This window comes from Hippoglossus hippoglossus, chromosome 15 (assembly GCF_009819705.1).
Source record: "Hippoglossus hippoglossus isolate fHipHip1 chromosome 15, fHipHip1.pri, whole genome shotgun sequence".
Classification (NCBI taxonomy): Eukaryota; Metazoa; Chordata; class Actinopteri; order Pleuronectiformes; family Pleuronectidae; genus Hippoglossus; species Hippoglossus hippoglossus.
The window spans coordinates 16354833-16371712 of record NC_047165.1 but is presented as its reverse complement, the minus strand read 5'-3'; the positions used below and the strand labels follow the sequence as shown (position 1 = coordinate 16371712).

The following is a 16880-nucleotide window of genomic DNA, read 5'->3' as shown; positions in this document are numbered from 1 at the left end:
TGTTATTATTATTTATCATCATTTTGTTTTTTGTGTTGTGCCAAGATTGTATTTTGGCAGGGTATCACTGTCTTATTACAGCCCTTTGAAACCAGAGCTGTGATGGTAATGGTGCTGCTTACCATATCAAAGCATGCTGATTAAGCCCAGCATTCATTTCAAGTGTTCATCTGACCCTGCAAGCATGAATTGGTCCATTTTATTCACTCCTCTCCTAAGCAACGCATGTTGCAGATGAGTGTGAACCAAAGAGCGGTGTGTTCAGCAGTATAGCCGGTGTATGGTCGGGCAGCCGCTGCAATGGCGAGTGCAAACGCAGAGACGCTGCTGCATCGTAAACGCCCCTGGAGAGAGCGCACTCGTCGTCTTTCGTGCAGGCTGTTCTGCTGCTCATGTTTGCCATGTGAGGAGAGGGATTCTCTGCGGGAGCAGGAAATGAAGATTAATGGGGGCCCTCAGCATCCACACTTGGATCAACGGGGATCAGGTGAGAAGGAGGCTATCCAGATTACAGTGGAGGATCTGGGGATAGTTAACACCAGCTTCAGCCTGCTTGACGAGGACCCCCTGACCTCGCGGAACAGCATGGCCCGCTCAGCGAGCTCTGTGTCTGTTTGCCCAAGGGCTCTGAAAAAGAAAGGGCTGAAGCCTCTGTCTTCACTCCCTATACAGCTTCAAAGTGAACCAGCCGTGGCTTCTACTAGTGGAGAAGATGATGAAGAAGATGAAGAAGACCCACTGCTGTATGACAGTGGCACTGACAGCACACCGGCCTCTGGAAGTCTCCTGACACCACCTGTCATTAATCTGATTCCACCCAGTCCCTCTGACGTCGTTGACGACGACCAGTTCTTTGACATCAACTCGGAGGAGAGTGTGGCACATACATCTGGCTGTGATGGGAGCTTTGCTGCTGGTGACCAGGAGAGTTATGAGGAGAAGATGGAGAGTGTGGAAGCAGAGGAGCCGAATGAAGGACTCCCAGTGGATGAGAATAAGGTCGGACTTGATAACCCAGCTGAGCCGGAAGAGGGCCCAAGTGGTCGGTTTGAAGAGGAAGGAGAGTCCGTGCCAACCAAAGAGGAAACAAAGACCAGGATCTTGCGTAGCGCCTACCAGGTGGCTCCACTCCCCGAGTACCCTCAGAGAAGTGAGTGTAACAGTGATAACATCTCCAGTGCTGGTTCACTGGAATTCACATGGTTGTTTACTCAAATTAGCTTCGGAGGTACCTTCCTAATGTTGAGCCAGGTTTATCAGCGGAAGAAGCAAGACTAGCTTTATCAGTACTTTCCAACATCTCCATCATGGTCCTGTTTACTGCTTGTGTGAAATAGAAAATCAGACGTTGTGGTTTACCGAGAAATTAGTAGCAGCTGTGCCTAATGACTGCATGCTGCAACTATTTTACTAATAATAAATTCTTGGGGATTCTTAAATGTATTAGCAGCGTCTAAAAAAAACACAATAACACATGTTAATTCAATTATTTTGATCTATCACAGAGAATATTTAGGACAGACACAAAAATAAAAAATAAAATCTCCCTGTGAAAAAGTAGTGACACACACGTGGAAGACACTGATGAAGATGTCAAGGTGTCACGATAGCGTCTGGGTGCTAAACAAAAATCACGTAATCTTCGCAGCAGAGTTAATACGTCACTTCCTGCCTCTGCCTGCTGCACCCGGCCGCTCCACCTCTCGCCTGAATAACGTGGAGGATTTGATTCTGTTGTGAACGCGTCTGTGCAGAAAACCTCCCACTGTGTTGTGCATGTGTGGAAGGCCAACTCTGGGTAAACTTCTCCAGATTTTACCCGGAGGTCATGTCTGAAAACGGCTACACTGTCATGGCTTAGTGGGACAATGAAATCAACAGAGCCAATCTTAATGTTGACAAGTCCGCTGAAATGAAAAAGTCATATCTCTTGACTTAAGGTACATTTGATATTGTATTCTCTGTCTAGCATCGGGTAAAAGAAATCAAGCATATTTACAAAAACGTCGAAGTATATGTTTGAAATTCTTTCATGTTTCAAAGTAAATTTTTGTCACAATGGTTTTCTTGGTTTCTTTCTCCGTCACAGGAAGCATCAACACTGGAATAAATCTTCTGTCTTTTACTGAGCACAACTTGGGTGAGTTTTCTTGAAGTAAGAAAAGATAAGATAAAATAATCCTTTACTTGTATCACAGTGGGGGAATTTGCAATATTACAGCAGCGAGAGGGAGGGCAGTCAAAACTGAGCAAACCATTATAATTTAAACCCTTGTTTCCATTTAGGCAAACTCCAGGTGAGAGGTAAATAGCACCAGACGATGGTTGGCTTTATCCAGCTCATGTTGAGCTCATGTGTTGGCTCTTCAGTTTGATCTCAGTCCCCATTCAGATAAAATTGCGGTCATTATGTGACATGGCTACAGTACCTCGAACGTCTCCGTTGGGAGTTGCAGAAGTTCCCCTTTGTTGGAATCCCTTTTTAGCCATTGTGTGTATTCCCAGTGCGTGGCTGGGCAGGCGGTTCCCAGGTTTTGGGTTCCTGTGACTCAGCATGCTCTCCTCTCTCGGTCGTCTCTCAAAGAGCTTACTTTCTTTTCAAACAGAAGGAGGACAATAATACTGGAAACGATAAGCATCGCATTTGCCTATCCATTACATAAATGTGCTGAAAAGTGCTGACTCTAAAGCTCTGCTTTGTCGTTAACCCTGTGTGTGTCGGTGTGTGAAGAGTTGTCAAACTTAGTCACGCACCAAACCGAGCAATCTCAGTTTGGTGCATGACAAACGTCTGTATGTGTGCGTGCCTGCAGGGATGAATGTTTGTGCTAACCAGTGAAGGGTGAGTAAACTCACTGACACTTTGAATTGTCCAGACTGAGTCGACTCAGACTGGGAACGATGTCCGTCTCTCCATTACTGGTGATTTCACCCTTTAAGGCAACACCAGACTGTGTCCCTCAGCCTGCCCTAAATGTCCTGTCGGTTTTTTTGTTTTGATTGGGCTTTTCCTGGAAGACTGTAGCAGTCTGAACATGGCTGTGACAAGGTAGGGTGGGAGTATTTCTGTACCGCCATTACCATTCTCAGACAGCTGTCCATCCTGTGTCCAATGAACGGAGGAAATAAGTCACAGGGGCGACTGGAAGGGATTTTCTCAGAATTTCTAAGACACAGTTATGTCTGAGGTCAGCTAGAGGAGGGTGCTCTGACATGTCCACACATCTAGCCAAGATGCATCACTTCTCTCACTTGGCTGTTCTAGTTGTATTTTACATGGAGAGTCTTCAGAGTTTGCTATCCGTACGCCAGACTTTATGATCCTCCACAGAGTGACTCACAGGGCAGCCAGGTGATGAAGAGAGTGCCAGCTCGCCGCCCCCCCTCCTCCTTGTTCTCCACTGTCTCTCCAGGACCCAGACAAGATTCCAATGCTGACACACATAAACCAATTACACTGTCTTATCTGATTCTGACTCCATCTAAACTCCCATCCATGTCAAACTGGCCTTTGAGAAACAGGCCCCTGAAATGAAAAACATGTGTTTAAGAAATTAGGCAGAATTTTTTTGTTTGTAAACTATTTGAAAAGACTACTGTTTTTTAAAGGGGGGCCCCCGATGCTTCAATTTGTGAAGGTATAAAAGTTAAAGTGGTTATAACTTAGAGCCGCAAAACATTCCAGCATCTATCACAATCACATCACAGCGCTGTGTTGCCTGAGAAAGCCGGGGCCCAGCTCGGATGCCATATTCTCAGCCTCATTCGTCTTGCTTGTTATGATAGCAGTGAGAAAAAAAAAAGATATCTGCTCGCTGACCAAATGACATTTGGAAAATGTAAGAATATGTGCTTTCTGTGGGAAAGAACTTGGATTGTCAGAGAAGTATGTCATCAACCAGACAAGCGTTAGCGTGTCTGACAGGTTGCCAAGCAACCCGGTCCAGTATCAGCACCAGCTAATGTGCTGCGAATAGACCTGATGACCTCTACCCAGACAGAGGCAGATTAATTTGAACTAAAAGGAAACTATAGGATGTGTTCTAATGCCTTTGTTGACTTGTTTTCTCCATCACTGTGCAGATGACCCGAGCAACAGAGATGTGAGCTGCTCTGACGCGCTGAAGGCTGAACTTCGACCTCACGCTGCGAACATGGACACAGTCACTCACCGAAGGGTATAAAGACCACTCAATGGACCTTTTTTGTCCAAAAGGTTTTCTCATGATCTCACATATCACATGCTCCATCTATAGCAAACAAGGCCCACTCTTTTAATGTATTTAAGAACTATCTCCAGCAAACTCACTACACATTCCTTGGTGCTTTATCTGATTTAGACTGTGACTGTGTATTGCAACTCATTAAGTTAAAAATACCGACGGACTGTAAATCGATTAGACCGGGCTGGATCCTGGTTTCGAGTTTTTAACTGAAATGTGTGTTACGTGACAGAGACCAATAACTCGCTCCTGCAGTCTTGAGGACACAATAACCAGGAGCGCCACCTTCCATGCGTTCACCCATACCACGGAAAAGGATGAGGAGGGGTCGCCGCGACAACGACGCAGAACCATCGGTGAGTGTGGTCTTATGTTCCAAACACGGCTAGTCTAACATTTCTGATTATGGTTGAAGTATGATTCAAAAAACAATTTTACAACTCTGTTTTTCATGCAGCATCAGTTCTGCCTCAGTCAAAGGATCAGAATGGAAACTTCCCTGAGAAGGTACTGTAAACCATCAAAGCCGGGCCTTCAGGGTGGCATCAGCGCACAGCCCAGAGCTGCTGCAATTACTGAATATGCTCTGTTTATATTTCCCAGCTCCCTTGATCTGTCAAAGCAATGACTCTGCAAATAGTCTCAGGATTTTAGTCTTTTTGTCCAGGATTTGCCAAGCAAGATTGCTCGTATCCTTAGCAATCCAAGTGTTAGCTGAAACACAAAACGGAAAGAAAAATAACTTTCCTTTTCTTTTTTTTTAAAAGGCAAATTGCTCACGTCCTGCACTTATTATCTCCATGCATTATCAGCTGTCTTATTTTTCTTCTGGTACCCCATCAATTACATATGACTCATGTATGCAACATGTAGCTTATGCAGCAACGCCTGACTCCAGAGCCCCACACTGGGACCCCAAATTAGATGAAATGACTGAAACGAGGGATTATTGATGTCGTTTTTCTTGAATTATGATCTAACAGGGTTTTTTTTTCTCAGAGTCTCTGTCTAATAACACATAATAGTAAAACAATCTGTAAGACAAGGGAAACCTCTCACCCCAATTTATCTAATCACTCCAGAGTCACCTTGTAAAGCCTCCTCTGGCAGCGGGGATCTCTACTTTTCTTCCCATGAACACCATAAACAAGGAATCTGTGACTAAGGCAACAATTACATGGAAACCTGTGTTTAGGATCCCTACCAAGATAAACATGTCTTTGTATTTTTTAAACATTTGTTTACGGTTAAACACACAAATGTGTTTATTTGCCGTTATGTGCCGAAACATGGATATCCAACATAGTCATACTTTGAATGAATCAATGACGCAGACCAACTGCCTTGGAGTTAAACCATGTTATGTCTTGATGTCTTTCCGCCCACTAAATAGGTTTTTGCATGCAGGAGTTAGAGTCTGAATCATCTCCGTGCATCATGTTTCGCTCCCTTTGCAGTCTCCAACCGCCGCTTATGTTTTTGTGTTGAAAATACGTATCACATCTCTTAACAATGGTATAAAGAGCATGCTGCCTGTGTGTAGAGCGCTATGGTAAAACAATCTCGGTCATGACACACGTTTCAGTGTAGTGTGGTGTGCAGAAAAGCTGTTATCCCCATGGCACTCCCTCCATGGCCGCGCGGAATGAGGTATAAGCAGCAGGTATGTAACCGCTCCTTCTCCCCAGGATGTGGACAGGCAAGTCGCCAAATGTCTCAGGGAGCTGAACACAGAAGAAGTCTGCCAGTGGTTTACCAATATTGGACTGCAGAAATGTCTCCCCTGCATCAAAGGTGAAACTCATTCTTCTCTCTCCTCTCCCAGCCCCGTGGCTGCCTATCTGATTCAGATTTATCTTTACCTCAAATCAAATAAACTGTTGTTTTCCCATGAAGTCAAAGGAAAACGTGATCGGGAAGAAATTAAAGCTGACACCTGCACAAGCATAAATCCATTTCAGTCTCAGTATGCCAGAGGTTTATGCAAATGTATTAGTCTTACTGTCTTTAATATCTCCTGCAGTCTGTGCTTTGGGTTAAAATATTCAGTTTTTCCTTCAGTTGCTTTCAGACGTTTCTAAATAGTCCAGATGTGTAAAATATCTGATAATATTTATTGCCTTAGTAATTCTGACACACTGAGTAACCTGAAAATCCTAATCCATCACAAACTGACACCATTTTGAAAAGCTGCTAAAAGCTAATAATATAACACAGTAAAACTTAATATATTTCTCTAAAAGCTAGCAGTTAAATTTTAATGTTCAGATTTTTTCGGCTTTCTGTTCATAAAAATGTCACCTGTATATTACTGCCAGTCCAGTTTCCACATGCTCTCAGACAAAAACTAGCTGTCAGGTCTTTTTCATTTGTTTTCTTTAGGAATTATCGTGCCTATACAGTACATGTCTTGATGTATGTGCTGCAGGTGTGTGACTAAATGTTTCCCTCTCAGACGCAAAGCTGTGTGGCGCAGACATAGCTTCGGTAGACGTGAACACTTTGGACATCCTCCACGTCACCTCACTCGAAGATAGAGAGCAGCTGCTGTCGGCTATTTACAATGAGCTGCATCCTCCCAGCACCATCACCCAGAGACTGGACTCTCTGCTGGGTACACCTCTATCTTTACAACACATACACATTTCCCAGATATTGTGCAAATGAAGATTGTTAAAGAGATGACGAGTGTTTTTTTTCCTTTTATTTTGGGTAAAAAAAAAAGAATCCTCAGGTCCCAATAATGTTGAGACGTTCACTGCAACGTTGGTTTCAATGAGCAAGTCTACGTCTGCTCCTCACGTGAGCTGCCTCAGCATGAATCGACGTTCCCTCAAACTCAGGTGCAGCCGCAGCTCTGACACACGTACATACCAAATGTATTACACAAATAATGACATCAGCTATTATTTCTCATTGCAGAAACAACAGCCAGAACTACATGGTGCAGAAGAATTCTCAGCTCATAGAGATCACTATTAATGGTGAGTAACATTTAACTAGAATGTCGCTAAGTAGAGGTGCATACCACCATCAAGGCCCAAACAGTCCATTTATGAAACCACATTGTAATTCACTGGATCCTGATTTGTATTTGGATCTGCACCAAATTCCAAACACTGATAAATATCAGACCCCTAAATATACCTTCAAGAAAGTGAAAACAAATCTAGGATCTGCCCCCTGATCCGGATCAACACCAAAATGTAATGGGTTCTTACTTCTGCCAAGTTTTGTGGTAATCCATTTAGTAGTTTTGGCATAATTCTTCTAACAAACAAACCCAGAGGAAAACATAATCTCCTTGGTGGAGGTAAATACATGCCTTGTATAATGAGCTGATAAAATGTAAGAAAATGGGATCTATGGGATTTTATTGCATGTGGTGGATGTGAACATTCATGTGAATGCAATGGACTGTGCAGACATTGTGTGTGCAGAAATCTGTCTGAACATATAGGTTTACATTGTATTTAAACTATCCCCTTGTGCATATGGTTACCTCATACATCATGGAGCCTAATGGATTGTCACGCTGTGTTGCAGCATCAGAGCGGATCGTTCATCTTAGAACCCCAAAGGAAACAGCGGTGGGGAAAATCATGGATTCCTGTATCAAAATGCTGGGCGTGACAGAAGATAAAAGTCTATTCGCACTGAAGGAAAAGCAAGGTGCTCGATACATGATTTACACAACATAATATAGTCTTTATCACATGAAAGACATTTACTCTTTATGTCTCCTGCATCTATTCCCTGATTTTAAGGCTCTTCAGAGGAGCTCCCACCAGATCAGCAGATCGGGAGTCTACTTACATCGACGTCAGAGAACAGACAGTTGGAGCTGCATTTGTGTAAAATGGTAGATTTCTATGATATAATACACAGTAGACAATTACACTGCCTGCTAAATACCAACCCACAAAAACAAAGAGAGCCTCCTCACAAAGTTATGCTTTTTCATTATAGGAGAAACCAACAGCTGCCTCCCCGAACAGCCCAGAAGTCGGCAACTCCAATGGAAATGGTAACACCAACAAAAACATCCAGGGGAACCAGCTGGCTAAAGAGGAGAGGATTAGAGAGCTAAACCAACAAGTGGACTCACTACAGAACGTCATCTTTCAGGTAAATATTTATGTTCTACTACAGCTACAGCTACAGCTACAGCATGAGCAATAGACTGCACCTAAAAACACTGTAGTCATGTAATAATAAGTATCATGACTTGAGTTCTTTGACCCCCAAGGTCCAGGAGCTCCACCACGGCCTGGTAGCGTTTTGTTCCGAGTTAAAGAACATGGATGGAGATGTGAATGTGGACAGGCTTGGCTCAGTCGAGCTGAAGCAGAGGCTGGAGTCGCTCAGAAGTAAACTGAATGACAAGAGGCAGAGTCTGCAGAACCTCAGAGACAACATTAATAACTCCGCCGCTCTTAAGAAGAAGTAGGTGGACCGTCTGTTATTTAGTAGCATGTTTGATAATACAGAAAACGTTATTAAAGAGTACGGTCTGGGTATTTTGTGGTTATTTGAGTTTCCCCTTAAATATTGAGCCATATCTGTTTTCAGGTGATATTTTTTACCACTGCTTTGTTGGTTGGTTTTTAGAATGCAGTGGGAGGATGCAGTATGGGTCAGTTAAGAACCCAATACGTTTTGGTGCGGATCTGGATGAGGGGGCCCATTCAGGAACCTTTTACCACTTTCTTTGACATCATGAGATCGGCTGTTTTGCCACATTTTCCTTGATTTTTTTATAAAAATCAGACATGTTGAGGGGGATGATATTTATCAGTTTGTGCATTTTGGTGTAGATCCAAATACAAATCAGGATCTAGTGAATTTAAATGCGGTTTCATAAGGGGACAGTTCTAGTTTGTTATATGGAATAGAAAATAAAAAGTTTGTCCATTACTGACAATCTAAAAGAAAAACTGCTGGGATTTCAATTTTACATTTATTATTTTCCAATAAAAACATCTAATAACCACACTTATTGCCTTTAACAACTTGTTTCAAAAGATAAAATTAAATGATCAAAAGATACACAGACTGATTACAGACCCCAAAATACCCATTGTTCTGAACATAATGTAAAATGTGACTCTTTGATGGTTTGTTTTACTTGTGTTTTATCTATCCATCCACGCTTAACATGTTATGGAGTTGTAAACATATAAAGTAATTGGGTGTAAACAAAAGTACACATGTAGCTACAAGTTTCATAAGCCACGTTATATGTCCTCAATCTTTTCTGAAAAGTGGCCTCTTGTCATTCAGACAGCTGGAGGTTCGTCTCTTGGAAAAGATGAAGCTGAACTGCCAAGTGTTCAAGGAGGAAATCTCCATGGTGCACCTCAACCGACAGGTGGCTCACCTGCAGAACGCTCTGCAGGAGAGCAAGGTACCGCTGATCCAAATGAAGCCACTAACATCTTTCCCACATTATTTGCACGGATGCCGAATTAACCTAACAAGCGAAGGGGTCTGGTGCTCAGTCAGCAGAGTGTGATCAACAGCATGTGAAACACAGTCACACCGAAATGTGGGAAAGCTGTTTGGTCTGAGTCAGAGAATGTTTTGACTGCTAAAAATAGACAATGAGAAACTGAGATTTGCACCAAAACAGCACGAGTTATCGAGAGAGGCATGTGTGGTATGGGATTCTAAAATCTTACTAAAAACCAGTTTGGTGTTTTTGGAACATAAATCCAAAGCAAATGCTGTTTAGATGATCTGTCTTTACCCATATAAGAGCAACTTGTGTAATATAAACAGTACCACTAGTATTTCCCTGAGAAATAGAGTTCCCTTTCTAGAGGATGAAGAGAAGTATAGCATATATGTGCTCATTTAATTGTCCAGTGGTTCCTTCCTGATGTGTTGGGCCGTCACTTAACACTCACTCATCTTTGATCTTCTCTTCACTGTTCCCCTGATTGACAACACAATGCTCCTTTCAGCCCACTCTGTTCCGTTAAGCTGTGCCGTTGTGAGAGCGGGGCACACAAGAATGAGTGAAGTCCTTTGGATGAACACGCACTTTTTTCCGAGAAAATGATGTCTAGCGCCGACATCCGAGAGCCTGTGACCATACCAACAATGGAATGTGTGTGACAAAAGCCACTGGGGGAGCGCAACGGAGAAATGGGCCAGGGTGTGTAAAACTATCTGCATCTATCCCCGGAGGAGCCCACTTCTTTTTTAATGTGGCTCTTTTATCCCGTTGGAGAAGCCCTAACGAGGTGCCATGAAAGGACACACGCGGCTTCGGCTTTGAAAGGTGCCCCGTGTCACGTTGCCGCCCCAGGGCCACGCTTTTTTAGGTGCTGAGTTTGTGGGAAAAGCAGCAGCGCTAATGTTTATCATATGATCTAATCAGAGTTAACACACAGGTCAGAGCTGAAGAGCAGCCTGGGAACTGATGGAGCTGCTGCTCTAATAAGGAGCAGACCGCCCCGTGTTTGGTCTTGTAGGCCGCCCCGCATTACAGACAATAAGGAAATATTTCATCATCGGCAGACTAATCTCTGGGATCTATTGCAACTGGAGAGCATCAATAAAGCGGCCGAGAGGGAAGGAGAAAGAGAAACAGAGGGAGGGAGCAAAAGGGGAGGAGGGGAAGGACAACAAATGGAGGAAATGATTTAAAATAAGCAGTTTAGCTTGGACAACCCAAAAAACTTCAGACAGACTATTAAAGAGGGGAAATTGGAAGAATTACTGTTTCACCCACTTTTTAGTCTCACGTGTTCTTTGAGGATGGATTGTGGTTTAAGGGAAAAATCTGCCACCTCTTTGCCATGGCAGGCTCCTGTTAGGGTGTCTCCAGTTTTTATATAGAAACGATCATGATACGTGTTGCGGTTGATGGATGTGGTCAAAATTGTCTCCCGTTACTCCGTCCCCCATTTTCTACCCCGAGGTTCATTGTGTTTAAGATCCCTGCTGTCGGAGCAGCCAGTGCGTCTACATCCATTATGACAGCCCTGACTTTGTAACAACTAACACCCATCATCGTGAATGAAACGCAATCTCTTCCATTTAGAACTGATGGTGTCTGGCCTGTCAGAGAATCATTTCTCACACCGTCCTTCCAAATATCATGTTGTGGCTCTCTGTGATCGAGGGAAATTATTCTCTTTCAGAAATTTGCAATAAGGAAGTAACCAAACTCTTTTTCTGGTGAGCTTATATTTACTTTTCCCCTCCCGAGTTATTATTTCTGTCTTGTGTCACCTCTGTGATCCTCAGTGGTCGTGGTTTAATTGCCTAAAATCGGTCCACCAGGATATGTGCCCTGAGTCTGGCCCAGGTAGGTCAGGATTTGCTCGGATCTTGGGGATAAATAAGAAGAATATGAAGAGAAAATTCCTTGGGCTCTTGGCGTGTGTCCAACACTGAGGCAAACTAAAAGGGAAAATGTTGTGTATCAGAGCGGGCTTCTCAAGGGGCTTCGGACGCGTTTCCGTAGATATATCCTGTCTGGCCCACTTGTCTGAGCAGAGAGAAGCCTTCGCTTTGACCCCTGACCCCGGTGAGGCGGCATCTATTGCTGCGAGGCATTCACACGCCATCCAGGGAGAGGGGGGAGTATGCCAAGAGGCTGGATAAGGGAACACTGGAATTCAGTGGTCAGACTCACAAGTTTTTTCTGATCCCTGCAAGCTACTTGTGGTGTGATCTCTCCCAAAGCTAATCATTACATCTTGGTGGTCTCCTGGCTTCGACGCAGCCTCAGTCTCGTGGTCTATCGGGGACCTGAGGTATCTTTAATCTTTGAAGCTTCATTCTAAGAAGTATAGTTACAATTTTATCTCAAGAGAGTTTAAAAGGTCCTGGAGCTTTGAAAGTTTTAAGGATCCTGACTCAATGGGGCACTGTTAAAAATAATAATACAACAGATTTCACTTGATTACTTTATTTACTATTTCACTATAAAAGAATAATTTGAGATTTTGGGAAAAAAAATGTTTTCTTGTTGATTGTTAGATGAGAGGATTCATATCACTCTCATCCAGTCTCTTTTCGTATAACAGTATTTCATCTAATGCAGTGAGCTTGGCTCTGTCCCAAAACAAATGAATCTGCCTACCTGCACCTCTATAACTCACTAATTAGCATGTTTGTACATTTTGTTTAATCTGCATAAAAAAAGCCTATAAATAAATAACATGTGGCCTTACTGGGAGTTAGTTAACATGTTGGAAACTCGTGGTTCTGACTAGAATCCAAGAAGTTACTGGGTCACAACGTCACATTTGTACATTCCAGGTGATTTTAAACATTAAACAAACAATGAATTCATTTTATTTTAGATTTCAGGTGAGTTTCTGATGTGCTGGTTGGTGGATGTCTTTGGACTGAAAAACCAAACCGAAAAACTCATTGTAGGTACCATATTACAATATAGACTCTGTGTATCTGATTTCATTTCAGGCTCAATGAAAGCATGAAATTGGCCTATAAAAACACTAATTCGGTCACAGAGTATTTTCATGAAATCCACCACATATGGGAAACGTGTTAAGATCTGAAACATTTGCATTGTAGCTGTCTGTACCTCTGCATCTGTGAATGTGTGTGTGTGTGTTTCATTCAGGAGAAAACTCGGAAAAAGAGTGTGGCCATCGGCAGCCTGAGCCAGCTGGTGTCACAACAGTCTCCGGCCATGCTGCTGCTCGTGCAGGAGAACCAGGGCTCTGATGGACGTTATGGCTTCGCATGTGGCTACAGAGAAGGCAGCGGACTGGTGGTGGACAAGGTGGACAACACGCACCTTTGTGTAGATGACAGGTAAACACACTCTTTGAAAATCATTTCAAGCCAAGTAATTTATCCAGGCTTAATTTGTTAGTGTTCACGGAGGCCACTTAGTGAAAGGCGTATTCGGTGTCTCACTCATCCCACCCATTTCTTTCATCGCTCCACTATTCTATGCTTGGTAGCTATGGAAACCCATCAGATACTGGCCCCAAAACAAACAAACACTGTAACGCAATACTTGAATGCAGAAGAGTGTGAAAACGAGCAGATAAAAGAACCTCATAAAATTGTGTGCACACAAACACACACACACACACTGTCAATACTAACCTCACTTATCACATCTGTGCCAATGCTCTTGACATCTTGACACAGCTGATGAAAAAATACAAAAAAGTTGCCATTAGCCTGTCACTTACTGTATATGTGAGTGCCTATGAATACAAACTAATGAGGGGATTCGTTTATTTATTGTGCTATGTGTAATTGTGATGTTTTTAATATTTCCCCAATGATTTGTTGCTTGTTGAATAAACATTAATAAGAGAATGCTGGCACAAGAAAGGAGTAAAGAGAGAATCCTCCTTGTTGGCTTTTTAGTTACAAAGTTTAACACATTCTTTATGTTGTGTATGTTATGTTTGTGTGTGTGTGTGTGTGTCTGTGTGTGTGTGTGTGTGATTGGCCCCACAGACTGGTGGAGGTGAACGGTGTGCCGGTAGTCAACTTCACACAGGAAGAACTGACTGACCTCCTGCTGCAGGGACCCAGCGCTCAAATAGTCGTCCTCCGCCAGCCTCCGCCCACGCTCACCTGCCAGCCGCACCTGGTCCCCCCCGATCCAATGCAAACAGTCTGCCCAGAGAGCGATGTGGTCGCCATGGAAACCCCTCCACGACGAAAAGTGATGGCCATCTGATGACACAGCGGAGAGGAACGAACAGTCACGATGAGGATGTTAATGTTAAATTGTAAAAGTTAAACGGTTTAAATGAGTTGTCGTATTGTAAATGACATAATGTAAAATGCCATAGCATCTTTGTTGTTTACCTCCATATGTGAACTGGTTTATTGTATTGATGTTCTTCATAGATTGTTGCCAAATGTATTTTAGTAAGGGATGTCAAATAGTAATGCGGCAGTTTCGTGTGTTTTCTATCCTCCCCATATGTACATCACTTTGTTCTTGGTAGATAGTAATGTATAATCCACATTGGTTTAATGTATGTGCAGAGCAATGCCTATGAAAAACATGTTTTTGGAAAAAGAAAAGGAGGGAATTATATTCACTACTGCACTTTTTTCTATTTGGCTCTCTCCTGGCTCCACATCATATTTGTGGCATGAGGGAATATGAAAAGGAAAAAGAGGAAACACAGATGCAGATAGAGCTTCGCTCCCGTGGACATGTGATAAGCATCCAGCAGACTTCTTTTTAAGCATCCAGCAGACTTCTTCAACAACACCGCGAGCCTCTGCAACTTCTTAAAGAACTGGATAGAAACTATGTGACATACTGTAAAGACACGTCTGCAAAATCTGTATCATGTTTGCAAGCTCTCTCTTTGCAGAATAGACACCAAGATGGACTGGAGTGTTCGGAGTTGCGTCTCCCCCCTTTGCATGTTGTAATGTAATCCACAGTGCTGTCGGAATTAAACCCTTGGGCCCGGAAATGCCTCATTTCTCAGCCTTGTTCTCCCTCGTTAAGTGGCAGTGGATCATGCAAGTCTGACAGAAAAAACAGCACAGACGCTCCCAAACCCTGACCCAGACCCCCGAGGTCCAAAGAGCCTGAGAGGAGAAGTGATGAGACCAGTTTGACTTGTCAGCTGATGAGAAAGGTCACAGATCAGTCAATACGTTTGCGAGTTAACGCTTTGTGCAATCGGAGGCAAAATAAGCTCCACATAATCCGCATGATGGGAGAGATGGTGTTTCCTAGTTGCCAAACAGACCCACTCAGAAAGAGGGCTATGATAATGGCAAGCTGCAGACTTAATTGCAGATATGTGAATTTCAGCCACGCCGCAACATTTTCTCATACCCACTGACACAGATGAACCATAATAACAAACCTCGGGAAGCGTGACAGTACAGGGAAGAGATATCCAAAACCACAAAATATTACAAAAGCAGGGTGTACACATGTGCAGGGAGAGAGGCATGGAGAGCGAGAGACGGAGACACATTTGAACAATGACGATCACGCTCATTGTCAGAATGACCATGCAGCAGGGACCGAGGTCAACCCGGGCTATTCATCCGGAGACCGGTTCACTCCCAATCCACAGCTCTGCAAAGTGGAGCCACACAGAGGCAGAAGGCAGAGGAGAGAATGTGTCATGGCTGCCTTTATGGAAATAAATTAACACTGGAGAAAATGAGACAAAATCCTATAAACACTGCTGCTGGCACGAGTAGAAAGACGCCGTGGGATTCCCGGTGACCAACACACACCAGAACACACACCAGCAGGGCTTTGATACTCCGGCTGTAAACCACTGCAAGCTGTCAATCTAAAAAGCAGAAGAAATCCGCCGGGGTGAGTAATTGCAGTGACACCATGCAACCTTCAAAAGCTTTCCTAAGATGCTGTCAAGTTTGAGAGGACCTACACTCTGCTGTACAGTGTGTTAGTCAGGAACATCTGCAGGGAGTTGAACTGTACACTGACCTCCTCCTACACTTCCAAGGCACCTCAGGTTGACTGGGGCTGTACCTGACACGTCGTGGCACAGAGCAACCGACGCTGCATCTGGTTTGCCTTAGCAGCCAGCAGCAAAGCTACATCTTGCAAAAGACTGATAAGCTCTGAGGCCGGCCCGGTGTGGCTGGATTTCTCTCTTCTTTTTATTTTTTTTGGGTCCTGTGAGCTCCAGCTTCTCACTGCTCCACCACTGACCCCCCCTCCTTCAACTCTCTAACCACCCCATGACATTTAAGGGTGCCTGGCATCCGTTTGAAGTGGGAGAGGGGGCATTAGCTCTGATTTCCTGCCCAAATCCCACACAAGCCAATAAAATGCATGCAGGTCAGAAGCAAACCAAAAGAATTCCTGTCCGCCGTACGTTAAACAAACAAGATTGGCATTTTGCCTTATTGCACAGACCACAAACTATCTTCCCGTTCCGTTCGGGTGTTTGCGACCATCTGCTCCACGAGACTCTAAAATGTAGTTAATAAGACGAAACAATCAATCGATCACATTTTTTGGGATGGCCCCTATTCATAAATCATTTGCCTTGTGGTGCTAAACAAGGTGTGACATCCTCAACAAGAGTGAGGAAAAACTAACAACAAAAACAGAAACCTCACAGAGAGAGTCACGAGTGAGAGATTCCTCTCCCGGGATGGACAGATGTGCAATAGATGTTGCATATAACGGAGCACAACAACAAACTAACTATATCTACAACACTAATGAGAAACAGACAGAGAAAGAGAATGTCTGACAAATGGTGAGGTGTTAATTAGAAGAGAATCCTTTTTAATATGTGTAAATCCCCGCACATTTGAATGTCCATGTAGCTCTGTGCTGTAAAGCATTATGTAGTTAACAGAGCCCCACACCTTCCAGCCTCTTGTGTTTCAGTAATCACTCAGCAGCGGTGAGGGCCAGGAAGGTCAGAGTCAAATCCCGGGGGGCTTCTGATTTCATTTTGCCGAGGTGGAAATGGGACTTCTGTCTTTTCCTCTGGAAAATCTCACTCTAAGTAGCAGCACTCTGCACTTGAGAAAGTCCCCAGAGATATCTACGTGTTGACCCTCTCCTGGTCAACGCCGCTGTGTTATTTGACCTTTGTCCCAGGTATATTCTCACTGCCGGAGCCAGCCAGCTCGGACAAGCTGAGGGAGTACTGCCATCTGCTGGAAGCCCAGCAAACT

General features: G+C 43.7%; 1 protein-coding gene across 2 annotated transcripts; it reads left to right on the top strand.

Annotated features, from left to right (window-relative positions):
• The first annotated feature begins 278 nt into the window (after positions 1 to 278).
• Positions 279 to 14590, top strand: LOC117775875. 2 transcript variants are annotated; one of them, XM_034609420.1, is made up of 17 exons: positions 319 to 487; positions 673 to 1150; positions 2090 to 2140; positions 4084 to 4178; positions 4456 to 4579; positions 4681 to 4730; positions 5912 to 6017; positions 6679 to 6837; positions 6949 to 7066; positions 7146 to 7207; positions 7770 to 7895; positions 7991 to 8085; positions 8193 to 8351; positions 8473 to 8669; positions 9507 to 9630; positions 12829 to 13022; positions 13686 to 14590. In XM_034609420.1, exons 1-17 carry the CDS (start codon positions 446 to 448, stop codon positions 13909 to 13911), a joined length of 2406 nt encoding a protein of 801 aa, XP_034465311.1. In that variant the 5' UTR covers positions 319 to 445; the 3' UTR covers positions 13912 to 14590. The 2 variants fall into 2 exon arrangements, with proteins under 2 accessions (XP_034465310.1, XP_034465311.1); XM_034609419.1 differs by having other exon boundaries at positions 279 to 1150.
• Positions 14591 to 16880: the final 2290 nt, after the last annotated feature.

Coding starts and splice junctions, on each gene's coding strand:
- LOC117775875 (XM_034609419.1), top strand. CDS start 301: ATGGCGAGTGCAAACGCAGAGACGCTGCTGCATCGTAAACGCCCCTGG. Junction 7,067..7,145: donor CGACGTTCCCTCAAACTCAG/GTGCAGCCGCAG, acceptor TTCTCATTGCAG/AAACAACAGCCAGAACTACA. Junction 8,352..8,472: donor TACAGAACGTCATCTTTCAG/GTAAATATTTAT, acceptor TTGACCCCCAAG/GTCCAGGAGCTCCACCACGG.